General features: G+C 35.6%; 5 protein-coding genes across 10 annotated transcripts in view; 2 read left to right on the top strand and 3 right to left on the bottom strand.

The window, feature by feature from the left end:
* Window positions 1-2,411: 2,411 nt before the first annotated feature.
* Window positions 2,412-3,831, bottom strand: Sgf11 (SAGA associated factor 11kDa). Its single transcript, XM_069039534.1, has 2 exons — window positions 3,060-3,831; window positions 2,412-3,011 (listed from the first exon to the last, which is right to left on the bottom strand). The coding sequence occupies exons 1-2, from the start codon at window positions 3,580-3,582 to the stop codon at window positions 2,767-2,769; spliced, it is 768 nt and encodes a 255-aa protein (XP_068895635.1). The 5' UTR covers window positions 3,583-3,831; the 3' UTR covers window positions 2,412-2,766.
* Window positions 3,832-4,418: 587 nt separating this feature from the next.
* LOC138124488 (cilia- and flagella-associated protein 36) lies at window positions 4,419-6,627 on the top strand. The gene is made up of 7 exons (XM_069039533.1): window positions 4,419-4,848; window positions 4,901-4,965; window positions 5,007-5,111; window positions 5,165-5,388; window positions 5,438-5,535; window positions 5,583-5,695; window positions 5,995-6,627. The coding sequence occupies exons 1-7, from the start codon at window positions 4,746-4,748 to the stop codon at window positions 6,256-6,258; spliced, it is 972 nt and encodes a 323-aa protein (XP_068895634.1). The 5' UTR covers window positions 4,419-4,745; the 3' UTR covers window positions 6,259-6,627.
* Window positions 6,628-6,783: 156 nt separating this feature from the next.
* Window positions 6,784-19,379, bottom strand: flfl (serine/threonine-protein phosphatase 4 regulatory subunit 3 flfl). Of its 2 annotated transcripts, none has more exons than XM_069039532.1 (6): window positions 19,246-19,379; window positions 17,669-18,954; window positions 10,096-10,288; window positions 9,522-10,044; window positions 9,141-9,465; window positions 6,784-7,975 (listed from the first exon to the last, which is right to left on the bottom strand). In XM_069039532.1, exons 2-6 carry the CDS (start codon window positions 18,899-18,901, stop codon window positions 7,892-7,894), a joined length of 2,358 nt encoding a protein of 785 aa, XP_068895633.1. In that variant the 5' UTR covers window positions 18,902-18,954; window positions 19,246-19,379; the 3' UTR covers window positions 6,784-7,891. The 2 variants fall into 2 exon arrangements, with proteins under 2 accessions (XP_068895633.1, XP_068895632.1); XM_069039531.1 differs by having other exon boundaries at window positions 19,079-19,372.
* Window positions 19,380-19,623: 244 nt separating this feature from the next.
* Window positions 19,624-20,690, top strand: LOC138124490 (phosphatidylinositol N-acetylglucosaminyltransferase subunit H-like). Of its 2 annotated transcripts, XM_069039536.1 has the most exons (5): window positions 19,624-20,009; window positions 20,062-20,186; window positions 20,239-20,310; window positions 20,361-20,448; window positions 20,500-20,690. In XM_069039536.1, the coding sequence occupies exons 1-4, from the start codon at window positions 19,724-19,726 to the stop codon at window positions 20,424-20,426; spliced, it is 549 nt and encodes a 182-aa protein (XP_068895637.1). In that variant the 5' UTR covers window positions 19,624-19,723; the 3' UTR covers window positions 20,427-20,448; window positions 20,500-20,690. The 2 variants fall into 2 exon arrangements, with proteins under 2 accessions (XP_068895637.1, XP_068895636.1); XM_069039535.1 differs by having other exon boundaries at window positions 20,361-20,690.
* Window positions 20,691-21,161: 471 nt separating this feature from the next.
* Window positions 21,162-26,467, bottom strand: part of LOC138124486 (protein turtle homolog B-like) — a 272,071-nt gene continuing 266,765 nt past the window's right edge. For 3 of the 4 annotated variants that reach the window (XM_069039530.1, XM_069039529.1, XM_069039527.1), the window contains 3 exons: window positions 23,012-23,430; window positions 22,521-22,826; window positions 21,162-22,466 (listed from right to left, as the gene is read on the bottom strand). In XM_069039530.1, coding sequence (XP_068895631.1) covers window positions 22,377-22,466; window positions 22,521-22,826; window positions 23,012-23,430 — 815 coding nt within the window. In that variant the 3' untranslated portion in view covers window positions 21,162-22,376. The remainder of the gene's footprint in view (window positions 22,467-22,520; window positions 22,827-23,011; window positions 23,431-26,467) is intronic. The other variant, XM_069039528.1, reaches the window with a different exon arrangement.

Raw genomic sequence — 26,467 nt, forward strand, 5'->3', positions numbered from 1 at the left:
ATGAAGGGTGCGAGGTTAATTATTATCCCTGAAACGTTTAGGATAGAGTTAAGCCGGCCTGAGATATGTCATTTGGTGGGGGAAATCTGCGCGGACAAATCACTTAAATTACTCAAAAAACAGCTAGCTAAATGGAAACTTTTACTCGTTCACCGGTCACTGAAAAAATCAGCTGATTTTTAATCTGTTGAACACCCCTATTTTACGAAAGATGGATTCGTCCGACTGTTTTCCCTCTTCGCGCACCCCCACCAAATGACATATCTCAGGCCGGCTTAACTCTACTAGAAAAAAAAATGAGACAGAACAATTCTTCATAGCTACTAATCCTGAAAATGAAATAGTTGCAATTCAGGCAGTGGAGGAAGAACCTGCATCTAGGTCAAATCAGTAGCTAGACAACTGAGTACTTAATACTTATAAGTCAGCCGTCGGTAGGGTGAATTCTTCGCGCTAATAAGTTTCACCCCTACCACATCTCTTTAGTGTAAGAACTGAAGCCCACAGAGTTTCCGAAACGGGTCCAATTTAGCCAGTTCATTGTAACTGAAGATCAATTAGGACGGAAAATTTTACAAAAAGACCTTGTGTAGCGATGAAGCTAAATTTAGTAGTAACGGAGAAGTAAATCGTCATAATGCTCATCATTACTATAGCCATTGTCTAAGTAGAACTTCTACTTAGACAATGCTATAGCCAAGAAAACCTGAGATGGATTAAGGAGACACACTTTCAAAATAAAAGAACGGAAGGTCTATTTAATAATCTATTGAAAAATATACATCAAGTTACAATTGGGATTCTTAACCACGACTGTTGGTATCTTCCTGTGGTAGAATACCACCCGTGAGTAGGGGTGACAAGCCTACTGATTGTTGCTTAATGACAATAATAACTATAACGCACATCGTACTAGAAGATAACTCTGCCCACCTTACTATTTATCTAGTGGACGGAGAGTAATGATTGTTTCAAATCAATCCAAAATATTAAATGTTACAAAGCTTCCAACCATTTCTAAAGCTCTATTATGATAACCCTCTTATCTTTCAAGCTCTTTTATGATTTGGCAATTTTTAGAAATCGCCATACCTACCTGTCAACAGAATGAAGATTAAATGAACACGTATACTCAATTTCATATAAATGTGCATCTAAGCAAGCCATGAAAATCTGATTTTCTGTTGGTAGTAAAGCTAAAGCTAGTGACTTTGACTTTCAAAGTTGCTTGCTCTGCGCGAACCCGATTTGACTAATTTTTCAGTTTTTGTCCATTTTAACATTGCTGATTTCAAAAGCAATGTTACGTCTCTTTACTGATTAAATTAAAGTAATTCTTATTTGTTTTTGTCTTTGTATTTTTACCAAGTAAAGATTTATTGGACATGACCTTCATAAATGTGACTTTTGTAATGTAACTAAATTAAAGGTGCTTTTACAAATGCACAGCTCACTTGATGAACATTTATATGAAATCAATTATAACACGTTATGTGGGTGTTCTGCCCTTTTGAAATACATATTGGGGGTGCGTTTAATGTTGTAACAATACCTGTTTATTGTTTTCAACTCTCATAAATTCTCATTTTTCTCCTTTGTAAACTGCCTCTTAACTGCCCTAAAGCAAAATGAGCAGATAACGAACCGTTGCCTTAGACAACACATTCAACGTTACATTTCTTACAGGTGTTGAAAAATTTGTCAAAATTGTCAAAAGACTGAAAAGCAAATGCGAAACCATTTTTAAAAGATTTGGAAGCTTCAGGGACATCGTTTCAAACAATAATAGTAGGTAGTTTATTTGACGAGTTTATGTGTAAATTGGGCCTTTTTTGGCACGAGTGGCAAAAAAGGCCCAATTTACACACGAACGAGTTGAATACGTTTTTTTGTTCGACGAGCCTCTTAAAGGCTCCAAATCGCTTAAAACCTTTAAAATTAGCTTGACGTTTCGTTTTGACAAGTTGTGACATTTATCAAAATCCGTTCACATAGGAGAAAATTCTCAAATTCTGACAGTGTCGAACAAAATTTTTTTGTATGCAACTCGTTTTTGGGTAAATTGGGCTTTTCTAATTGCCCTCGAGGCCTTAAAACCCTCGCTACGTTCATGTTTTAATCTTGTCCCTCGGGCAATTAGAAAAGTCCAATGTACACAGAAACTCGTTGCATAAATAACTATTATGGAAGTATCAGATAAAAACAGGTTAAATTTCTAACAATGGTTTGATTTCACAACGTATAACAGAAAATAAAATATCGCTTTCCTTAAGTTGTTTATTTTTTCATTTTTCCAAAAACTGGTTCTTATTGACACCATCTTGACACTAGTCTACGTTGAATCTTTCAAGTTGGAATCAAGGTGACAAAGTAAATCTTGAGCTTTGAATAGCAACAATAATACAATGAAATAAAAAATAATGAAGTTTATTAAAAAAAAAATTAAATAAAACCAAAATAAAGCTAATGTATAAAAATATTTTCATCAACTGTACTTTTATATAAACTAAAATAAATTACATAAAAATTGATGATCTTTCACAATGTCCATTTAAAATTTATATTTGAATTTTACATTACTATTTGCAAAAAAGCGCAAAACACATGATTCATGCATTTACTCTAGGTACTTAACATTTATATACATTTACTGAGGTATTCTGAATTTGGATAGTACAATAAATAAAAAGTCATGTTTAATATAATTACAATCACACAAAAATATAAAGAATTAATGTACACGATTATAAAACAACTTCCACCATCTTACTCTGCTGATATGCTCGAACTTGGTGAAGACCTATCGCGTTTGTTCTTTTTGTTCTTCAACTTGTCCTTCTTCTTTGAAGAGTTGGAGTGACTACTGGACACAGAATCCGCTGGCGAGGAACTATTGGAATGATCCTGAAGCAAATCCCTCAAGCTCGACAAGTCGTCATCCTCCGCTTCAATTTCGACGTTCGACGTGTCGACAGGTTTCACTTCGCCCGACTTCTTAGGAGTGCCGCCGCCTGAAAACTGTCTCTAAAAAAATTTCCAATGCAAATGCACCCAGTTACTTTTCGACTTTTTGTTTCCGTTGCGTTTCTTTTTCTTCCCACGCTTGTTCCCTGAGTTCCAGTCCATGTCGTCTTCATCGTCGCTCGGGACGCCGCTGAAGGTCGTGTTCTCCCTTTCTTTGCTACTGCTGCTGGCCACTCGCCTCGTCGCGTTCCTGAACCTGTTCCGCCCCATTCCCATGCAGGCTTCCAAGTGCGGCGCGAACCTCGTCGCTGCCACTGCCCGATCACAGTTCGGGCACACGCAGTCTTGGGTCTTTTTCACGTCATGCTGGGCGAAAATGTCGACGTCGTTGCTCTCGTCGTCGTCGGCGTCGTCCTCTTCCATTTCGATTTCGTACGAGTTGGTTTTATACTTTCGGTGGAGGTCAAAGATTATGCCTAAAGTGAGCTCGTCAATTACATTGTTCAGGAAACTCTCTACCGAGGTACGTAATACTTCTTTGTTTGTGACTAGTTCGTGAAAATCTTTCGCCAGTTTCGACAAAATCTGCTTGTCGTCTAGTTTTTGCGATTTCGACATTTCTGTCAATATTCAAAAGTACCGCTATTTTTTGTTAATGCCAATATTATAACCTATAAATTTGGAGGTTCTAATCACTTCGGGGTGAACACATCTTACTAAGTTATCACAATTTTTAAACGTATAGGATTGTAATTTCACGATAAATACGGCTCGGACAATTAGGAGTGCTTGGTTCTCCAATTATTTCCCCATTGTTGATAAATGCTTTTAGTAACCAACTTTGCGTTGGCTACACTGGAGCAGCAGTTTCGCAGTTTCGTACCAACACTTGAGTTGAGATTTTAACCTGGCGCTAAAATTAAAAATTTAAAGCAATAAAACATATTTTTTTGCGAGATTTTATGTCGATATAATCACATATTGTAGTGTTTTATAATAACGTGATATCATTTAAATTTATAATTAAAGTAGGCCATGACTGGCATGATTGGCAACGCTGTTGACAACTTGATTTGAATGGTCAAAATGACGCTTCAAAATTCAATACAAAATATGTAACGGCAAGTTAACAGTTGTATTAATCCGTGGTTGTATTCAAGCCGGGGGAGAACACTTTCTAGGATTGTCAATAGAACTGTATTATTTACTAGTGCAGTTCTTTTAAATTAAAAAAACAGAGTTGCCAATCTAATTTAAAAGTCATAGCCTACTTTAATTATAAATTTAAATGATCTCACGGTAGTAAATTTTCCATAAACACATGTCCAGTGTCTGTTCTTTTAAAAATGTATGTTTCTTAATTTCTTCAGAAGAAACAAAGTTTGGATTAACTGAAGTTCCATTTACTCTGTCTCTTTTATAATTTCTAAGTTCCGTCTAAATTCACAAAGCAACTTGTTAGCCTTCTATATATTTTTTTTTATTCAAAGACAAATCATCCCTCGAGACATGTTAACTTTAGGATAAAAACGTCTCAAAATATTTTTGTTCTTTACTTTGTTCGGTATTTATTCGTTAATTTCTCCTGTCATAGGACGTTATTTACAATAAACGTGGCAGCAACAACAATAGTAACGAGACGCACCATGGTTTTGATATTTAGTTTCCATGGATACATGGATGAACACAAAAATGACCTGCAGTAAACTCGAATTTATCGTTTCGCGTGCAACATATCACTTTTAATTGGTGTTTGAAGAAGAACAGAAGGAACGTCACAAATGGAAGACGAAAACTCTTGGGTGTTCGACTCTTTGGTGGCCTTCTTAAACGGGCCGATCTGGAGTGCGCCATTGGACAGCTTCATCGAGGAAAAGTCGCTAAGTATGTACTTTTTCGCAGACAATAATCCGTCACTCAAGTGTTAACGTTGCAGTCTTCGAACCCAATGTCACCGAAAATGGCGAATACAAGATCATATTTGACGAATTCAAAAATCTGGTGAGTTTTTGAGATCTTAGCAGCAACGTAACGCAAAACAGGTCGATTTTATGTTGGGAAACTTCATGGAAGACATCGGGATCACTCCCGAACAGTTCGAGGACGCCTGCAACAAAGGGCACACGTACCCAATCAATTTCAACCACGTAAATATTTGATTTGTCTTAATTATTCATCACTAAGATCGTTACCGTTGAAGAACATCTTCGAACAAATCTGGGCCGCCAACGACTACGAAATGTTCAAGAGGATGATGACGCAAAGAAACGTGGAGCTTCAGCTGCAAGCGTTGGAACTGATCGAACAGAAATACGGAATCACTCCGGAGTCGTTCGTTCCGCAGAAAAAGGGCAAAGTGGAAGCTTCGGTCACCATCGAAAAATCTTCCACTTTCGAGAAAGAGATCATGGACGAAGTTGCCAAGTTAATCCGGTTGGGTTTCCACAATTTGAGTTAATTTACCTCGTTTTAGGAATTTTCCCAAAGAAGAAGCGTCATCTGGCGAGGATCAGGTGCAATACATTCAAGAAGAACGGCAGATCCTCGAGAAGACTTTAAAAGAGACGAAAGGTTTGTTCGGGGTTGTTTGAGGTCGCTGACTGTCAACTAACTTTCAGAGAAAACTTCACCGGTGAAAGTGGAAAGTGAAAATGACAAGAAAAAGACAGACGCGGTCAAAACAGAAACAACCGCTGAAATTAATTACGACAAAAAGCCGGCCAATACTGAGGTACAAACTTTTTGGGCAAAACATTAAAATGTCTGAGTGTCTTTTCACGCCTCGTGTAATTATTGCCCTCGCTGCACGCAGTAGACTTACACACGTGATGAAAAGATGATTTTAATCCCATCATATAACACACCATTTTGATGAATTTTACTTTTTCATTGTTTACTCTTGTGGCGTAAAAATGAATTTTCGAAAAATTCTCGCTGTATCTTTTAGTTTTCAAGATGCCCTTTGCCATTTAAAATGCTTAGTATGTATTTTTTAGTAGATTTTATTTTTTGACTTGGATCGTTTGACAGATCAACGCCGTGGAGCTGATGAAGCGTCAAGAGTATCTGCGCGCCCAGAGAGACAAACTAGTGGCGTTGAAGAAAGAAGTGCGAAAGAAACACTTGGGGGCCGAAAGCACTTCGAAGGACAAGAGCAAGATCCGCCCCAAGTCGGCCAAAGCAGCCGAGGCGGTGTTGTCCGGCGAGAAGGCGACGATCGAGCCTCAGCAGCTACAGCTCCGCAAGGCCCTGGCCGGGAGGCTGAAGACCGAGGTGGTGGCGAACAAAATATAACTCCTTTTCACTTATATTTATTACCTAAATATAACGAGTACATTTTTACAATTTCTTTTAAAAACATTAATTTATTACAAATTAAAAGGATAAATAGAAAATGGCTTTTGTTGTTTTTAAAAAACTTATACACGGCTTGTATAAAAAATATCATAAGGCTGCCATCTTGCGTAATAAATGGTGGAAGTGAGCGGAAGCTGCAGGAACGGCGGGGTTCGTGCAACTTCCGGATTCGGGTGTTGGGAAGAATATATTCGCTCGTCTCTTGTACGCCGGATGTTGTTCTTATGTTACTAGAGCTTAATCTAATAGTTTGATGAGATGTTTAACTGTAAGATGTAGTTGAGCGAACATACGAAATTAAAATATCAGTAGTATGTACAGAGATGTTTGATATATCCACATTACGAAATGAGGAACGAGTTTTGTGTTCGAACCATTTTCTACATGCAATACTGACGGACAAATGAATCGTGTGCCTCTATCATTAAGTAATGCAGATTAAGAAAAATGGACAAAATAAAATTTTAAATAGGAATAAACATAATTTATTCATCACAATAATTACAAAATTAAAGTTAAGAATAAAATATTGATTTAGTCTAATCTTTAAACTTCATACTGCCACATTCTATGGAATTAATAATAATTACAATTCATAGATTTATTTTTACACCAACACATAATGAACTAAATTTTACCTTTTTAAATAAACGTACCTCTTTTAGTGTTAAACTAAAAAGAAAACTATTAACTTAGTATTAGGTGATATCACAATTTAAAAAATAGCGAACCTGACGACATAACAGTACGAAGTATTATACAATCTAAGCACTCCAATGACACTACACGCACTTTTTTTAGACGATATATTCGATACTATATGCTATCTACTATCTAGATATAATAACTTAGTCTACATTTAAATTCACATCGTTCTCTAGAACTTATGCAATAACATTATGAATACCATCATAATCGTTATTTATCTTTGATTGTGTATTAGAAACGTCATTTATTTCTAAATTGCCACACAATTTCCGAGCAGAAAAATGTATGATAAGTTTGAAGTAAACTACACGGCCAACGTTCGTAACGTACGAACCAAAGATAAAAGACTCGTTTCGTCCCTTAAAACTTTCAAATTTTGACATAAAACCTGACGAAATTATTTACAGCATTTTCCATAAAAATATAACTTTTTATTTCAAGAGACAGGAAATATGTTTCATAAATAACTAGATTTTTTAGAAAAACCCTAATTCATCATGTACATGGAATTGAATTACTTTCATTTTTTAAATCTGCTGATTTGCAAATTGTACAATACAACCCAGGAATTTTATACAAAAGGAAGTTAAAAAAGTTGTGCTTTTGACAGCCGCGCGGCTGTGGTAAGACAATGTTTGTGTTGGAACAGTTCATTCTTGATCAGAACAAACCACTCCGTCTTTTGATATACTTATTAACGTTATCTGTTTCACAACTTGGATTATTTTTGAACTGTATTGAGAAACACAGCACCGGTTTCAATAATTGACCGTTCATACATTCACACACATCACTATGAGATCACACTTGGTCGCACGTCACTCCAGTTTGTGCCGCACTCACCTGAAGTTTGATAGCTCGACTATGACAGCCTCGGCCTTTTATTTACGTCGCCGTTCTCCTCGTCCTCTTCGTCTGAATCTCCTCCTTCGTAATCCACCAAGCCCTGAAACAAATTTATTTCGTCAAATGTACACACTCGGCGTCAATACAACTTTTCTTTTACAAGTGCTTACAAAATCACGAGCTTATATTCAAATATAAATATTTATCAAATGTCTTTTTATTTCCGAGTCCTCGCGAGATGTATTCAAAAATAAGTTCCGTAATCGGTGTGTGGGATTAAATTGGAGCCATGAAACGCAGCAAATTTAGAAAATAGTGGGGCCGATGATGGAACCTTGCGATACGCCAAAGGACACTGGAAGAGGTGATATGGGTTGTTGGAAATTACGGTTGGAATAATTTGTAAGATATGGGATCATTAAATTTAGGTCAGGATGAATTTATCTATCACTGACAATTTGCGAGAAACGGAGTCTGATGCATTTATGGTTGCATATCAAGGATCATAACGGGCGTTAAAAAAAAACTTGTAGTCAAGCAGACCGTGGTTTTCTCTTTTGTAGGTCCTTTTTTCAGCTGGTATTCCTTCAGACTTCCTTTTCACTTTGTGGAGCCTAGAAATAAGAACTAGAGGACCAACGTGAAGTTAGTTTATGTATGAGCTGAAGCTAGTAACAATCAAAACTAGAGCTCTTAAGGCCACCATAGACGATCAGTTCAGAGGTTTGTCTGCGAGGATGCCTCACCACACAGACCACATCCGAACGTTGGATCCGGTCCGCAGGTTCAATGTCCATAAACGGTACGACATTTCATTTGCCCAGACCCATCTGAAGATAAATCTGACAGTATATGGTGCTCTTTACCCCACCAACTTTTCGTTCAGTGGTGCCATCCTCATTCTATGGGATTTTGTGGATGGATCGGGAATCGAAAGTGACTCTTTCCCTCGCGTCTACATGATTTTAATGTATATTAAATTATTAATTTAAAGTCAAAAAAGGTGTCGCACTTAGAAAACCAGAAAAACAATCGTTCATTATTCAACGAACTGTTTTTTGCAACAACAAAACATTCACACCACTGCTTGTCCACTAAATAAATGACATTTGACGTCTATAGTTTGACAGTTTATGGAACAACGCCGTATGCTAACCGAAACGAGCACCACTCCACTTGACAACAGATATTTTCGAACATACATTAGAAAATGACACCTAGATGATGGTAGCACTGACACTTATTGTAACTATTGTGCAGCTTACTCTTTTGAATAGTTGCGACTTGGCCTCATTTGGTATAGGTGTCGCTGGCTGCTGCACTCCCGCGTTGGCGTTGTTATTAAGCACGGTCGGCTTTTGCGACGAATTATTATTTATCTTGGGCCCATTAGCCTCCGGTTTCTTGTCGATTATTTTCCCTATACTGTCCAAGTCGGTGTCGATCTTTTTCGTTAAAATGTCATTGGTACTAGGCAACACTGACTCCGCTTCGTCGAAATCGTCATCCTCGTTGAACCACATCTCTTCCTCCTCTTCCATCTGACGCTGATCCCTTCGATATCGACTGTTCCTCAATATTGACGGAACCCTGATTTAAAAAAAAGTAATATTAATTAAAAAAAAAAAAAAACCAAAACGACTCACCCGTCCAAACTGTTTCTCTCCCTGTCCTTCAACTTGTCCTGGTGCTGATCGTACCTCAACTTCAGCGCCTTGAACGTTTGTACATAACAAATATTGTCCAGCGACTTTCCGTAATTCTCCACAACGTGCGAACAAAGCGTCTTGATGTCTTCGAGTTTGATGAATTCAAACATTTCGATGATGGCCGAGTCCAGCAAGTTGTATCGACCTTTGTTTCGAACGAACGCGTCCACAACGGGAGAGAAAAGGTTACCTTTGATAATGTACCTATTGTAAAATTCGTCCTTCAGAGCTATTAATTTTCGCATAAACCTTAGGGCGCACAAAACCAGAAACTTGTGAGTCGACTTCATCAGTACCAATATCCGACGCAGCAAGTCCTTGTTAAGGATGCAATTCTTTATGTGATACGTGTGATGTTCTACGCAGAAAGATAACAATTCTAAAATTAATCCCAACAATTGTACGCTTCGGTAATCCTCTTTTTGAGGTTCGTCGTGTGCCGTGTTTTCCAAAAGAGGAGCTGAAATGATAATTACTGTCGAACGTTTAAAGAGCTGCTGACAATCTTTACCTATTAAAATTTGGACGCTATGTTTGTAGAAGAAATTGAGAAAATCCGTCTTCTCCGATTTATTAACGGAAGCCAACATGTTCTCGGGGTCCAACAGAATTCTCAACACGCCCATGAGCTGCACCGCTCCTCCCAATTCGGGATCTGTGTCGCAGATCATCTGCTCTATGATTATGTTAAGCAGCATTTGGTCCTAAAAATAATACACATAAAATTCAACATTCAACCAATTACACACTTAAGTAACAATGTATCAAAACGGGCGTTGCATAAAGCGTTATTTTAGTCCCACAAAAAGGAGGAATAAAGTAGTACAACTGGTGGTCCGTTGGGATTATAACCGATTAAGTTACTTTATTGATAGTGACATTGTTACGTTGACATGATGTGTCAAAACAACAATAAAGTAATTTATGAATAGGAAAATTAATACAGTACAAAATATTTATTTCATATTAATATTTACATTCATGTTACCACCTCTATTGAATAACAACGTCTCTTTTACGATTAGACGCATTAGGTCGTGCAAAATATAGCATCTATACCACGGAACTATAAAGTGCATTTTCATCCCTCGTGTACTTATTGCCCTCGCTGCGCTCGTGCAATAAATTTACACTCCGGATGGACAGATGCACTTTAGTCTTTCGCCATATAATATACTATTATTTTACAATTTGGAGAATCTTGTTCCACACTTTCGTATACTTGCACGTTTCTTGCTCGATTTGCTACAGAATACAGAAAATACAAAATGAACTTCTGGTAAAATACTTGACAGCGCTTCATTATCACTTTCACCACCGTATTCAATCATTTTATGGAAATAATTGTAAAGGAACTAACGTGCACACCTCAACATGGACAGCTTTTGACTTTTAGGTGGTTACCTAAGTTACGCAGTGACAATAATCCATCTCGTCAAGTTTATTTTTTTCTTATTAATTGTGCGTGTAAATTTCCTACTTGCAAAAAAAGTAATGCTTTATACAGACGTATTGCATAAATCATTTCTATATCTCAGTCACGATGGAACCGTCATACTTTTCGATTGTCATTTTACTTTGAAAAACAGCCCTTTAACGCACAAGTACGAAAACAAGTTTTCTTTTCGTACCAGTGAGAAGAGAAATTTATAAGATAAACAACCAAATCAAACTTTATTGAAATCTTGGAAACACATTAATAATTCAGAGCGTTGTTTGCAAACAAACAATAAAAACAAACTTTCATTACCTTAGTTAGAATAATTTATTACTTGGTTTGATTACGAATTCAGAATCTGACGTACTTTGCCATAGTTGTTACACAACTAATTACTCAAGGATACGCTACATTTTTATATGATGCTTTTAACATGATAATTATGCACTTTTCACACTAGTATTAAGGCTGTATGACACGATGCTAAATTTTGTAGAAAATTTGTTACAAAATGAGAGAGGACCAATGAACGATCAGGATCTGACAAAGACAGACTATGATCCTGATCATTCATTGGTCCTGATCGAGAGTCTCTCTCATTTTCTAACAAGCTTTATAGATAATTCTGATGCTGGCGCGTTTTCGCATTCAATTCTTATTCCAGTATACACAAACGACTATATGTATAACATGTATCTCCAATCATTTAATTAAATTCAAAACTGTCGCAATCTTTATCACGATGTCAACCTTCACTTTGTAATTGTGTTTTTTTTTATGGAAGCCATACCACATACATAATGGGAAGAAACAAAAAGCGAAACTGGACAAATTGGAACTTTCATTTAATATATTTCTTGTGACCACATTCACTTCTGGATTCATATTTAATGACATTAGTAATATATTTTACAAGTAAAATAAACTGTTGATTGCATCAACGCGTTTCGCGAACCGCGTCCAACAATTCATCAACAGTATCTGGCGACTTTTCACCATTTAATTTATATCTCATTCTAAATTAATTCGCACTTACGTGCTAACTGCGGCGCCAGTTTCGTGTCAACACGACAATATTATCATTACGTAAAAACTGCAAATTTTTCTCACTACAACTATGAATTCAAACGTATAGTTTGCAACACATGTTGGATCCTAATACATTTTAGATTAACGTGTATAGTCCTACAGAAACTCTAGTGGAACCCGACTTTGGTCGTAAATTTATGTTTGTCACTTGAAAAATAGAATTTTATGCTGCAGCAATAATCCTACTAATAAATGCTAATGAGGGTTGTCAGTTTGGGGTTCGCAATGTTCGCTTCAAGCAGGGATGTTACAGGTAGTCGTAGTTGTATTTATGACAAAGGTTATTACTTGATAATAAAATCTTATTCTTCGGTTGTTGTTGGTAAATTTACAACCAAAGTCGAATTCCACTAGAGTTTCTGTAGGACTATACGTTAACTGTGCGTATTTTAAACGTTAACGTAAGTTGGCAGATGTGTTCGGTTAGAATTTTTCACATTTTTGTGCATTTATTTTTTAGATCTAACACGTTCGATCCCAATTTCCTCAACAACGTGATCATTTGACAACTTTCACCGCATTATCTTCTTTCCTTGAACTTGGTACATTTTTCGATCGACAACAACCAAAAAAAATATAAACACGTATTAAAAACGCATTGAAGCCTTTAAAGTGTCAACGAACCCAGTTTGCATAGTAATGAAGGTCGATCCTAGCAACCAAACTATTTAATTAATGATTTTTGTTCTGTGTGATTGTAATGCCAACACAAAGTTATTTCAATCCTGGTTTGAAATTTTCCGGTACTATAACTCCAATCGCAACAATTATTGTGGTGTGTGTAGTTCTGCACGCTTATGTTGTATCTTTAAGTTACTGTTTCAAGGTAGTTCATCTGGTTTTAAGTTATGCACGTCTGATGTAAATTAATGTGGATTCGGAGTAATTTATGCTAATGTCGACTTGTAACCTAATTTTGAAAAGGTTTCCTGTTGTCCTTTAGCCAGGTCGTTCGCTACATCCTGTTCATCCTGCACATGAATCGTTATTATGTACAGTAATTATTATTGATTCTGGCCCACACGCGGTAAATATGTTGCTTAGTGAAAAACATTATTAATTATATCTTTTCAAATCGTGATTTGACCTTTGTTGCATAAAATGACTGAATGGGTTTGTTTCATTTCTTACTTTAATAAATTTAAATTTGTGGTGTTTTCAATTGTTAAATATGTATTACATATCAATGAAATTTTTTTATTGGACTATAGTTTTTTAATATTTGCCAGCAACATTTAATGACGGAAAAAAAGGAGGAAATAAAGAATTGCAAGGAGAAATTTTTTTTTTTAAAAGCCGGAATTTCGGTTGCGAGTAAAAAGTTTGCAATTGGAGCTAGATTTTAAAGAAATCCAAATTAATGTTTTAAATTCCTCTTTAAATAATAGTTATGTATTTATTATACAAGACGATAAAATTGTATTTTATCTTCGAGCGTTTTTTAGCGTCGAGGGGTTAGTCGCTTTTATTTTATTTTACGGCCTTGAGTTGTTTCTTGTTCATATACAGGTGTGCCGAAAATGGCGCGTTCACTACTTATTACCTTATCGAGGATGTTTAAATGTACACTTCTATTAAAAAAAAAGCGTACCGGTAGTGAGCACAATTTTGGCTAGATTGTCATATTGTAAACCTATCTTTTATTTGTTGTTACTTAGAAACATGTAACAAAACCCGTGCTGATAGCTGGATTTTATCGATGTATTTTTCAGAGATTTTAATGTGTGTAAATTTGCTTTATTTATTAGGCAAGTATTACCAATTACTGAATTACTACAAACACAATTCAAACTTTAATTCGTAAATTTATAGAAAAAGGCAACTCTCAACAATCTAACAATTTATAAAAAGCAATTTTCACACATTTGACATACCGGGTGGGGCATCGTATACGCGCACGCGAGAAATCGCGACTTCTAATTAAATAAAATTGGCGAAATTTTATATACCTGACTAATTATTGAGAAGGTTTATTTGAGAATTTTTAAAAATTTTTTTGTTAATAAATCAAACCCTGGTGGCACAATTACAAATTTTGACTTGGTTAGCTAAATAATTCGCTTTTTTATTTAAACGTATACCAGACGGGTGATTACGGTACAATGGTATAATTTCCCAATAAAGGTATAGCCGACCGTTTGAAACCTTTTTGCCATAAAATTGACAGTTTCCATTGTCACCTAAATTTACGATAGCACAAGTAGCAGGTCATAAATAAAAATGATTTTGAAAGTTGAAATGTAAAACTGCGTTTAATTCAAAATCTAATTGGTATTTTTTTCCGTAGATTTCGTAAATAATTATAGGAAGTGAATCTGGGCAGGTTAGTATAAAAATCAGAATTTGACTTTTTTTTGGCTTTGTTTGTAAGTGAAAAATTATCAAAAAATTATGAAATGTACAGTCGTTAACCAAAATAAAATAGGACAAAGTGTTACCTTAGACACAATTCAAAGATTTGTGTAGTGTAACTGAGGCGTATGTGTCAGATTACAACTTGATTTGACTTGACGATTGATTTACAAAAAGTTAGGTTGTGGTTTTTCAGTTGTCATCTCGTCACTGTCACTTTGTTCAATTGAATGATTGTGAGTTTTTGAAATATTGTCGAATGATGACACTTATCAGAATTGTATTTTTATTTTTGACACTTTTGTTTCCTAAGAGATGGATTTCGCAAAAATATCGAATTACACAATCGAAATTTACTTTGTCCTATTTTATTTTGGTCAACGACTGTCCTTACCAATAGCCAGGTAAGTTTGAAAAATTTTTTTCACGGTTGAGAAAACTGTTATTATAGTCATTGCATCTTCAAATTCCTCGGGATTTAATCTTGGTGCTTGGGGTTTGGACTTGTTGGGTTAATAATACCGAGCGATCATTTAAAAAATAAATCGAATTTGCTTTGGAGCCTATGCTATAGCATGGGTTGCCATAGGTAACACGCCGACTCGATTTATTTTTTAATTGATCGCACCGTATATTAATTTTAATATTAGCAGCATTATTCATCGACGCAAATTAAAAAATGTGATTTAAATATGGAAAAAAGAAGAATGTATTATAGGTATATCGGGCGTTATGGATGTCCAGGTAATAAATTTAACCACCAATAAATAGGACTCGTTAAAATAAACATTTTTTTAATCTATAATTCTTTTTACGTAAATTCTTCGAAATAGAGTTAAATTTAAAGATAATTTGAACCCTAAAATTCATAACCGCTCATGTGTTTACACATCCATTAATAACGAAGCGCGAAAAAAAAATTACTCGATCAAAATACTCCAATGAAAAATAGTAAAAACTGCTAGTATTGGAACAACGATCTTTCTTTCTTCAAAAAAGCTGTAAAGTTTTTATCATACATATACGGGGTCATTATAAATGTTTGTAACAACTAGTGGGCGTAGCGGAGCACCTACAGCATAGCGCACTACGATGGTACAATCATTTATAATGACCCCGTATAATATCATAAGTGGTGAAATTTTGTCGGAAAAATTTTCAGATTGTACGAGAATTGGTATTCGGAGTACTATTTCATGAATAAAAACGTTTCTGTGCATTCATTTTAGACAAATTTTTGACTTTTTATTCGATTGTCATATTAAACCTGTTCCTATTACAAAAATGTTGCCATCTGAAAACCCTCTAGCTTCGCGATTTCATTGGACCATACCTCTATCTTCGCGATTTCATAGGCCATAGGGTCTGGCAAAACTTTGATTAGGTCAATTTTTCCAGTTGAAATTTTGTATTCCATAGTTGAGTGACGGAATATGATTGGTTGAAACAACTATGAATGAAATAGTCGCACAAAAACATTTTCACTCACTCTTTCACCCTGTATAATATATCATATTAACGTTGACATTGGAGTCTCTCTGGAAAGACTTGAACGTGAGAATACTCTAACACTTTTCACGGGTTGACAGTTATGCATAGAAACGTTATTTGCATAGTTTGAAATTTGTTGTGACCACAACATGTAACTATCTCTAAATGAGAACAAAGAAAACAAAAATGGCTTAAATGTGATTCCACTGGTTATAGGTTCGTTTCACGTGTTCCACAGTCTGTGAACGAAATTTTCATGAATTATAATTAATTTTCCATAAACGGAGATGTGAAAACTTCTTCAATATATTTTTAGCTATTATAATCAATAAAATCGTGTTTTCCAAAAAAAACACGTGTAAAGTTAAAATCGTAATATGTAATTCATTAACGATTTGGTTAATTTTTCGGACATAAGAACGACGAAGCTAACAACCTCACCAGTTTTCATCAATTTTGTACCATTGTATGTATGCACTTACATACAAATTAATAAATTAATGCGTAATGAATTAATGATGTACTTGTTTCTTTGAAAGAACTGAATCACTTTGGCAACAGGAATTCATCAATTAGTTCTCTGAAATTTGATCTGTGGATTATCAGATTTAGATTGTATTTTATTATTTTGTTATTACACATCATTAACCATCCTCATTGGCACAATAAATTACTGGGGTGGTAAAAAAAGGGTGAGTCCAACTAGAACTAAAAGTGCTAATTCCTTCTACATAAGTAATTTTTTTATTATAAATTATCATTTTTTTCATATGTCCTTCACACGGTGTAGAGATATAGGATACACTAAACTACAGTAAAGGAGTTCTTGATCCTCAAAACAAAACACGAATACAATTCTAGCCGTCTTATTAGATTTTTTTATTTACCAATTGAAACTTTAAATCTTAGGAGTATTAATTGACGGTCGTGTTGTTTATTTACAGTTTATAAAAACAATTCGACTAGACGAGACGGTTTGTACGAGTATTTACACTAACGTGATAGTCAGTTTGATAAGTAAAAAAACGCTTTTATGATACCATGTAAAAACAACCGCAATTTTCTTCAATTGTTATGACGAACTTAACAGTACACCACAACGGTTTAGCACAATGGTTTAATTGAATGTTTATATACAATGTGCAAAACATCCTTTATTATTCTAATTAAATATAATGTTTGGACGTCATCCTTTGCGTACGACAATTTCAATCATCATTTTTAGAACTACGTTAATATCGTAATACGGAGAAATAATCTTACGACGTACAATTAAATAATTCATTTGGAGTTATAGCGTTATATCAAAATGAATAAGGTCACTTTACATAATAATATTTATTGTGAAAACAAGTGTTGATTTTTACGATAAACCACAAGATTATTTTGTATACAAAGTGAGTAATGATATTTACGTGTGCCACACGTGAAAAGTAGCAAATTTTTTAAACAATTTATTGTAGACGCTTTACATTTTCAATTTTCTTGTTGATTAATTAGTCTTAAAACAAACGTTTAATTTTGTAGAGCTTGCTTGCTCCTTCTACTTTTAAGAATGATTTCTTTATGAATAAATGTGGCACGTCGATCGAAATGACGATATCTGTGTTACAATGTGTGAGTAATCAATAAATAACAAAAACATGAACTTTGATAAGCGCGTTACGTAACAATAATAAAAATAAAATTTACATTTTTTGATAAAGGCACTTACCTCTTCAGTATTGTTCGCTTGCTGCAACGTATATTCTCTGACAACAGATGGTGAAAATTCCACAATGTACGTGAGTATATCGATGGAGGCAGTCTTGGTCTTTTGGTCGTCCATAGCCAGTGTAATCTCTAACGCTGGCAATATCCCCAGCGTCGTTAGCGTCTTGTAAAACGTCTCCTTGGCTTGCGGTTGCAAGTTTTGTGAATAATTGCAAAATTCCTTTAAAAACAAAACTAAGTCCCTCCTTTTAGAGTCGGGCGTGTTGACGTCCGTCAACATGGTAAACAGTTCGGTGAGAAACCTCTCATCTTCTTGAACTAACGACACTATTTCAACTTTATTAAAAAATATAAAACTACTCAAAGTTGATAACATGTTCTCCTCGAAAACTGATGGTGTGGGTAACACGACGTCCTGGATGTACTGCACTCGGAACGTCTGGTGGATCTTCGATAGCAACTCGGCGTTCTTGATGGGGATTGCCTCCCGAAACATGGCTTGCTGCTTCAGATACTCTCTGTGATGCTTCTGCGTGGGGGACGCGGGATCGTACTCTAAACACCCGACAACGTCGAATATCAACTCGTCACTGAACATAACCTCGAACAGCGCGTTCTTGTTCAAGAGAAATATGTTTTTGAATATGTCGTACAAGTGGTGCAGGCCCTCGATGTTTTCAAGGTCTTCGCACATGTGAAACACATTGATTAGTTTACGAATGTAACCGTCACTCTCGATAGCGGCCGATAATTTTTCTTTCCGTATTTGCGAACTCAAACAATTACTTATTAATTCACTAATGTCCTCCAGGCGGCTGAGTTCACAGTTTGGCAGCTCGATGGGGGGAGCCGAGTCGGACATCTCGTCGAAACGCTCATCTTCAGACTCCTCCACGATGTCCTGGGTGATTTCGACCGATGGGTCTTTGCCTTGAACCTGACAGATCTTCTCCCAAATTTCATCGCAACCGGCCTTCTCCTGGAAGCTCAAGGCCAGGTCAAAATTGTCGCCTTCTGACCACACGATCAAGGTGTCTTGCTGTTTCTGGTAGGCAGTGTCGGGTTGGATCTTCGATTCCAGGAGCAAAGACCCATCGCTCTCTGCCCGCACCAGTAGAGAGATGCCTTTCAGGCGGTCGACATACGACGAGGAGACGTGTCCCGTGCCCCTGTCATCCCACTGCCTGTCCGCGTTCAAAGCGTACAGCTTCACTCTCCTCCTTGTGTCAGTCATGATTGCCTCTTATTAATCTTTCTCACTGGACTGGTAATTTTCCCACATTCCGCCTGAAACACCGCCGCAAAGTCAGTGTTAAGGCAAGCATAAACACAATGTCAAAGAGATGACTCAATCGAGCCGCCGCGCTATATATAATCGAAAAACCGCCTCTTCTTTAGGTTATTCACTAACCTGTCTACTGACAAGATCCTCTAATATGTCTCGTTTACAATCACAACCTTTGTATTCGAATTTTAATTAATTTACAGCCGAACGCAAACACGCTGATTCAAAGAGTGCAGTGCCGGCCGGATTGCATACAAGTCGTGATCCGCAGTGCACAAAAATCTCCAAATTACCTAACAAATCGGTCTACACTCATTATCTATTCGTAAACTTGGATATTTTATGACTTATTTTCGTAAACGGACACAACACTAATTATCGCCATATTGAATTCACAACAACGCTCAACGGGGTTCACAAGGGCAAACGCAAGGACAACGCGCATTCCATCGCGCCAAATTCAAACCAAACATTTTTTTGGCGATATAACAACCATTGCATCGCCAATTACTGGCTGAAATGGAAAGTAGCGCTTTCGTAGACCTCCAAGAAACTTACCAATCAAACCTAAAACTCTAAACAAATTTCGAAACGGTGCACAACTGACGAAATAAATTTAGAATTAAATTACCCGCAGCTGGTCTAGGGATTTTCGCCGCGCACGCAAATTCCCTAACGTCCAGTTGACAATTGTCAATCCATAAACATAACCTTGTACTAGTCGAAATGCAAAGCCGCTAATTAACCTAAACTGCTTAAAATGCAGCCGATATGGTCAAATACTCTGTTTGTAAACCAAAATTGTCTCACAGCTGCAAGAATCTGTCAGGTATCGATACGGTTTTGCGAATTGACAAACAAGGAAAGTCCGTTATCGTCAGTTTAGAACAGAAAATCGTATCTTCCTTATTGAGAAACGCGGTTCATTTAATATGGATCGTCGTGATTGTATTTTTGACACATTTTTTCGTATTAAATAATTTTGACATAACCAAGTATGTTACTGCCATTATTGTTATAGTCTTCTTGTATCTGTTAATGGGTGTTGTTCGTGAAGGTTTGTGGTTACTGATTAATATTCATATGTACACTTTATTATAAACATTTAGAATCTTTAATTATGGTGCACTCCTTGGGGTACCAGGTTACGTCCAAATATATCATAGGTCAGAGGGATTTATTTATTCCTTGGAACCAAGTACAAAGTATTTTTATTAATGAAGTAATTATAAGGGTGAGTAATAGCACACACACACAGTACATTTATTTATTAAGTTTATTTACAGCACAAAGTAATTTATTTGTTGACTATTTTGACCAAAGAAGAAGGAGGTGAAAAGCTGATTCCTTTATTTGCAGTGAGTGTTTGTTTGAATGTTGTATTTAAACCTGTTTGATGAAATTGCAGGAGCTACAACCTCGCTTAAAGCACTTAGAGTTGATCTGCAAGCATTTGAAAGGCTCAAACAGCTGATGAAATGTTATTCATCATTTTTGTTATTAATATAATTTTTCCATAATCCAATTTATTAATCTTGGTGTTTTAGAAAAATATATCATTGTAAAATTAAATGGAAGGACACAGATGTGGCATATTTTATGCAATCATGTAACAAAATGATCAGGGAAGATTAAATATTTTGTTTATTTATTATCTGAATGTGCTGGGTGACATTGACCTTGTGTACATTCCAGATTATATTTTTTGAAGATGGTACAAGATAAATAATAGATGATATGATTTAGTTTCCATCTTTACTGCATTTTCCTTACATTTTTCAATTTTCTTAAACATTTAATTTTTACTGTCAGAGTTAGTAAACAAACTAATAAGTAGGTAGAATTGTAAAAATTAAACAAATTTATTTTCTGATTTAAAAAATAAGAAGCAAACTAAAGTAAATTTCAAAAGTTGATATTAAGTGGAAGTCATTTAAGTAGTTTTTCTTTAAATGTTTTTTTTTAATTGTCCTAAAGCTTTTCCCGGGTATAAGACTATACATACGCAGGTTTTGCTAAAATGATGATAGTAATTAAATAATATCAGTATTTATGGATTCGTATTAAATTTGGTGTTGGTAATTTAGTACAAATTATTTTCCTTGGAAATGAAAGCGTTAAATTCATCCTAATTTAAATTAACAAGTAGCGTTGCTTCCAGATTCTTGATAAATGGAATCTAAAAGTGTGATAAGTAAAGATCTAGATGTTCTGTTGAATTAATTATATTTTTAGACAATTTATGAATAATTACATACATGATATAACACATAATATATTATATACATATCCAAAAAATTTATATTAACACTACACGAATGTTTTAAATGAATGTACTTAAGTTCGACAAGGCCACTTTGATTTCATTTTTACATCTCCAGTATACCAATTGAACAAGAAACAATTCAATGAAAACAACGCAAACACATGTTATTGTCAATATATTAATACAAGATGAGGTAATTAAATTATAACGCAGGATTTGAAAAGGATGTTTTGGCCATTTTTTTAAACATTTATTTCATGAGAACTGAATAATCGAATTTGAGCAATTATTTACATATTTACAAAAAACTGTATTGGACTGAAACAAATCCACATTTAATGTTATACTGAGCTAAAATTCAATAATCTCTTTTTAATGTGGTATAAAATGCAACACTCGTTGAAGTTGTTTTTTGTAATATATTTAGTCGATTGGACGGTGTATCCAATATTTCTTGATTACAAAGAAATACTTAAATTCTAAAATAGTTACATTTATTATGGCAGTATTAAGATACACTAAATTAAGATATCACAAAACGCAAAATATTTCTTTTAAAGGAAATCACAACAATACGTACAGTATGGTGGTACATTAATTTCTTGTAGACAACAAATATTGGGAATTTTCCATAACAACTCTAGTCGAATCAAAGTCAATATAGATGTATGTAATAATAAAATATTTAGTAATACACTTTCATTAAATAATTGATTTGTTGTCACAGCTATAAAAGTTCATTATGTACAGGCGAATATATAGAAAAATTCGGATTGAGATGTCCTCGCAATCTTTTTTTTAATAATTGTCTTTGCATTTCTTACTTAAGTCTTAAATAAAATGTACATTTGGAAACGAAAACGTAACGCAAAAAGTAAACATATGTACACGAGAAATAAAAATGATAAAGCAACATTTCTTTATTAACATACTAATATAAGTATTTAGTACTATAAAAATATCAAAATATTCATCTAATAGAAAATTAACGTAGATCCAATAAACTCTAGTTTCATAAGCTTCCTTTCAAATTCGTTTGTAAAATTTGTAACACGCACACTCACAGTGAAGGTAACACTCACATTTACGTTTATAGTAACAAACTTGCGTCTTTTGATTTACAAGTACGTCAATTCAGTGGAATCGTCCTTAATTAGGTCAAAAGCGAGTCGCCGTCACCGTTCTCGGCTGCGTGGAGGTCATCGTGGGGGTCCTCGTGCTGCTGACCTCGAGCAGCGGTTGCAGGGCCTGCGAACCACCCGAACTGTGAGCACGAGCGGTACTCGCCCGATCATTACTTACGCTGGTGTCGCGAGGACTCATCAGGGGCGTCTCGGCGCTGATGGCGTTCTCGTGAATCAGCTGCTCTTCCCGGAGGGGCCGCGGAATGTAAGCGGGAAGATGCGGATGGTGCAGAGTTTGAAAAGACGAAGGGTGCGGCGGACTCAGAGGCTGAAGACATTGAGGGATGCGTTTCATGTCGATTTGCGCGTATACGGTGGGCTCTTGTCGACGTATCACCGACATCGGTATGGCTTGTTGGTTGTAGATGACATGCGGCATCTGTTGATTTGTGAGAGACAATTCAGCATATGTTATTTCATCGTTCTGAAAAGAATAGGATTGATGCTGTATTGATTAGAGAAGCGCAAAGAGTTCAGACACCACAGGAGAGGAAAAACGATTTAAGCGCGACTACAGAGCCACCGAGCACCAAGCTCGAATCTGACAAAACTGTTTTTTCGTGTTTTCCTTCAACGAAAAAGTTGATGATGATCTTTTGTTCTTCTTACCGTTTTGGTGCAATAAGTGTCGTAAGTCCCATTCTTGGTCTGGTTGTTGGGGCTGTGCATCCTGCCGTAGACCCTCACCGGAGCGTTGTTCAGCCTTTCGAAGGCGCGCTCTTCGTCCTGGTAGTCATCTTCTCCGTTGTTCTGCGGTATGATGTCCGGATTCTTCTCCTCCAAGCTGTCCACGCTATCGTTCAGGTCCTTGTTCAGGGGTTCCGTGCTGGCCTTGTCTGCGTTTCCGGCAACGCACCGCCGCCCCGACGACGACAAACCGCCGTCGTCGTAGTCTTTGTCGTCGCGTTCGCCGCCACCTCGCATACGTATCACGACGACTATTATCACGGCGACGAGAATCAAAGCTGCTACCACTCCTATTAAAGCCCCAAGCAGTGGCGTTATTTGCAGTAAAGCCGGAGTAGACGCTGCAAAAGATATTTTACTCGTTGTGAAAAGGTCCGTGTCACAATAAAGCAACCGCAACCAGTACCAACATCCGGAAGCAAAGTGTATTACGAACAGAAAACTTTACCACTCGACGAGTACATTGAGATTCTGTTCGAGTCATATGGTATTACCACGCTCGAGTGTTTGAAGTGGAGTGTTAACAGGGTTGTTAATGGCGATGTGAGAGAATTGTGGCCAAAAATGAGGAAAGCTCAAAGAACAGATTATTTACGAGAGCGTTATTTACTAACTGCATCAGAAGAAAATACTGCCATAGAAATAAAGTGTAAGCTAGTACATTTCTCTATTTTATTTCAAGTGGATTTATTGAAATGTAGGATCCGGAGGGCTCTTCGTGGTCAAGATATTAAATCTGGCTGACAAAATAGAAATTGGAGTCGATGTAATGTACACCAAGGCAATAAAATTTAAATTTTGGATAGGATTGTAGAAATTAATAAATAATAATATGTTACTTAGTACACCCACCACCGTTACGTCGGTATTTCTACACAATAAAAAGTTTCATTGGATATAAGATTTGTTGAACTTTCTTTCTGGTACCTAATTAAAGTCTATTCAGATATCAAAGATCCAGAAAAAGTGGCGCAAACGTTAAGTTTTGTGGTGAACGCTGTCAAGTGCTAGTTGTTACCCACAAAATTTAAAAAGTTCATGACATTTAATTAATTTAATCAAATATTTATGCAAAATTCCTTTTTGTTTGCCGCATTATATCATTTTTTTTTAATTCACATCGAGCGTTAATTTGACAATTAAATAGTTGTTAGGTACAGTTGTGCCAACGTGTCTTTAATTATGTAAGAAAATAGGGATATTTATTGTTTTAACAATATAAATCAACAGGTCGTGGATCTTTGATATTTGAACGGGCTTTATTAAATTTAATCCCTCAAAAGTGCTTCAAACTGCACTTCGTTTCGAGATTTATCGTTACCTCGAGTCATTTCTATCTTCTATCAGTCTACTTCCTAGTGTAAATTTTACAAAATTGTGTCGTGTAAGGTGTAAGTTTGTCTTTGGTGCGAATTGGGGTTCAAATTCTATTAAACTGAAATCATGTGTAAATATTCGAATCAATTCAAATATACCAAGTGACTAGATGATTGGGGCAAAACTTTGTTGTATTTCACTTTTGCTTTGACACATTTGAATTTGAAAATCGGGTATGTCGACATAAAACTTAAAATTTGTTACCAATGTAACAAAATAAATCACAAACATTTACAATCACTTGGTATAAAAATTAATTGTTTATTTTCTGTATTAAAGCGGTGACCTAATTTAGATCAAAGGGGCCAATCATATACAGGGTGTTATGGAAGTCCATGTAATAAATTTAATCACTAATGAAACTCTTTAAAATAAATATTTTTACATACTGATCTTTTTTAATCGAATATTTTTTTTACATTTTGCTAACCCCTAATTTGACACTTCGTTCATAGGATAATAATCATCAATTGAAACGAAAGAGTGAATGTTTTTGTGCGATAAAAACTTTGAAGAAAGAACGATCGCTGTTCTAATATTAACAGTTTTTACTGTTATTTTCATCGAGTAATTTTTTTTCGTGCTTCTTTATAAATGGATGCAAACACATGAGCGGGGTTAAATTTATTACGTGGACTTCCATAACACCCGGTATAGCAAAAACTACTTGACGGTAATCTTAATTTTATATTATAATTTTTTATCAGTGGATGGTAACGAACTATAAATCCTTTCCACATGTCAAAGATCCACTCCTGATATAATTTGGTTAATAAAAAAATGAAAATTGTCTTGAGACGAATTAAAAAAAATAATTTAACTTTTCATTTTCCTTTAGATTACAAGTGAACGGCGTTGCCACGTGTATTCTTAATTTAAATTGCTGTGCTGGTGGTTTTACTGGATTTTTCGTATAAAATGCGTTCACGTTGTTTTGGCATAATGGGAGGCTATGGAAATTTCATTTAATTTGGTATTTGGTTTCTGGTATGGTAAAATTGTCTGTTGAATTAGGTGTTATGTTTTTCTAAGTTTGAGGTTATAAAGAGCGTCAATGTCTAGCAATTGTTATCAGTTTTATTAGTTTGCAATAGAAGAATACTCAGACATCGCGGGAAATTCAACAAGATGTTATGTTCATTTATAGGTCCGCAGTCAGGCACTTTAATGACGGAAATCAAAGCGTGTCCAATGTTTAAAAATAAATCATGGCCTCCCATTATTCCAAAACAACGTGGACGGTGTTTATGTACCACGCTATATAAATCCGAACACCTAGAATGATATTGTGTTACTGATACACTTATGTCGAGCGATCAAATTTTGTATCATCCATGGATTTCAATTCGTACCTACCTAAGTATGTCTTTTGCGATTGATATGCTTAATTGTGGGATCTAAAGTTACGTCATTTTAAAGACTTTAAAACTGATTTGGTTCTTAAACATTTTGATAATGTAATAGATCCGAAAAAACGATGAGTTCTCGTACAATGTCAGTATAGAACTTAGAACATGAGGAAACGTTTAAGACAATATGTTCACCTGATACTCCTTAGTTAGGTTCAGTACAATTTACATTGAGTAAGGTCGAGTGCTGTCTTGCTGAAGTGAGGTAACAGACAGGGTGCAACGTGTGTTACAATAATAAACTGAGGTAGGTATGTACAAGAGAGCGCTGCAAGAACTCAATGAAGGAGCTTTAGGATGGAATTTAAACGGCTCCCACAAGACATTGAACTTTTATCACGTATTTCTCTTCGCCATTATTGTTCTATTAATTATAATGCCGACTTAGATCGCGCTATCCACTCATTTTTATAAAAAATTGAGTTGATTTATGAGACAACCAGTTTATAGAAAGAAAATTAAATATTTAATTCGAATTAAATTTTAATGCGCGATTAACCCATGAATCCGAAACTTCGATTGGTTCAATCCGATCACGTGTTCAGTTAATCTCGCATTTGATTACGATTAATATTGGTTGAAACACAACCCT

The sequence above is a fragment of the Tenebrio molitor genome, chromosome 2, assembly GCF_963966145.1.
Source record: "Tenebrio molitor chromosome 2, icTenMoli1.1, whole genome shotgun sequence".
Classification (NCBI taxonomy): domain Eukaryota; kingdom Metazoa; phylum Arthropoda; class Insecta; order Coleoptera; family Tenebrionidae; genus Tenebrio; species Tenebrio molitor.

What these genes read in the sequence shown, in the direction of transcription:
- Sgf11 (XM_069039534.1), bottom strand. Translation starts at nt 3,582, where the DNA reads ATGTCGAAATCGCAAAAACTAGACGACAAGCAGATTTTGTCGAAACTG. An exon ending in CGGAAACAAAAAGTCGAAAA is followed by an intron (nt 3,012 to 3,059) that starts GTAACTGGGTGC and finishes GACAGTTTTCAG; the next exon opens with GCGGCGGCACTCCTAAGAAG.
- LOC138124488 (XM_069039533.1), top strand. Translation starts at nt 4,746, where the DNA reads ATGGAAGACGAAAACTCTTGGGTGTTCGACTCTTTGGTGGCCTTCTTA. An exon ending in CATCGAGGAAAAGTCGCTAA is followed by an intron (nt 4,849 to 4,900) that starts GTATGTACTTTT and finishes TTAACGTTGCAG; the next exon opens with TCTTCGAACCCAATGTCACC. An exon ending in GACTTTAAAAGAGACGAAAG is followed by an intron (nt 5,536 to 5,582) that starts GTTTGTTCGGGG and finishes ACTAACTTTCAG; the next exon opens with AGAAAACTTCACCGGTGAAA.
- flfl (XM_069039532.1), bottom strand. Translation starts at nt 18,901, where the DNA reads ATGACTGACACAAGGAGGAGAGTGAAGCTGTACGCTTTGAACGCGGAC. An exon ending in TAGCGTCCAAATTTTAATAG is followed by an intron (nt 10,045 to 10,095) that starts GTAAAGATTGTC and finishes TTATCATTTCAG; the next exon opens with CTCCTCTTTTGGAAAACACG. An exon ending in GAGAGAAACAGTTTGGACGG is followed by an intron (nt 9,466 to 9,521) that starts GTGAGTCGTTTT and finishes TTTTTAAATCAG; the next exon opens with GGTTCCGTCAATATTGAGGA.
- LOC138124490 (XM_069039535.1), top strand. Translation starts at nt 19,724, where the DNA reads ATGGTCAAATACTCTGTTTGTAAACCAAAATTGTCTCACAGCTGCAAG. An exon ending in TTAATGAAGTAATTATAAGG is followed by an intron (nt 20,187 to 20,238) that starts GTGAGTAATAGC and finishes GTTTATTTACAG; the next exon opens with CACAAAGTAATTTATTTGTT. An exon ending in AGCTGATTCCTTTATTTGCA is followed by an intron (nt 20,311 to 20,360) that starts GTGAGTGTTTGT and finishes ATGAAATTGCAG; the next exon opens with GAGCTACAACCTCGCTTAAA.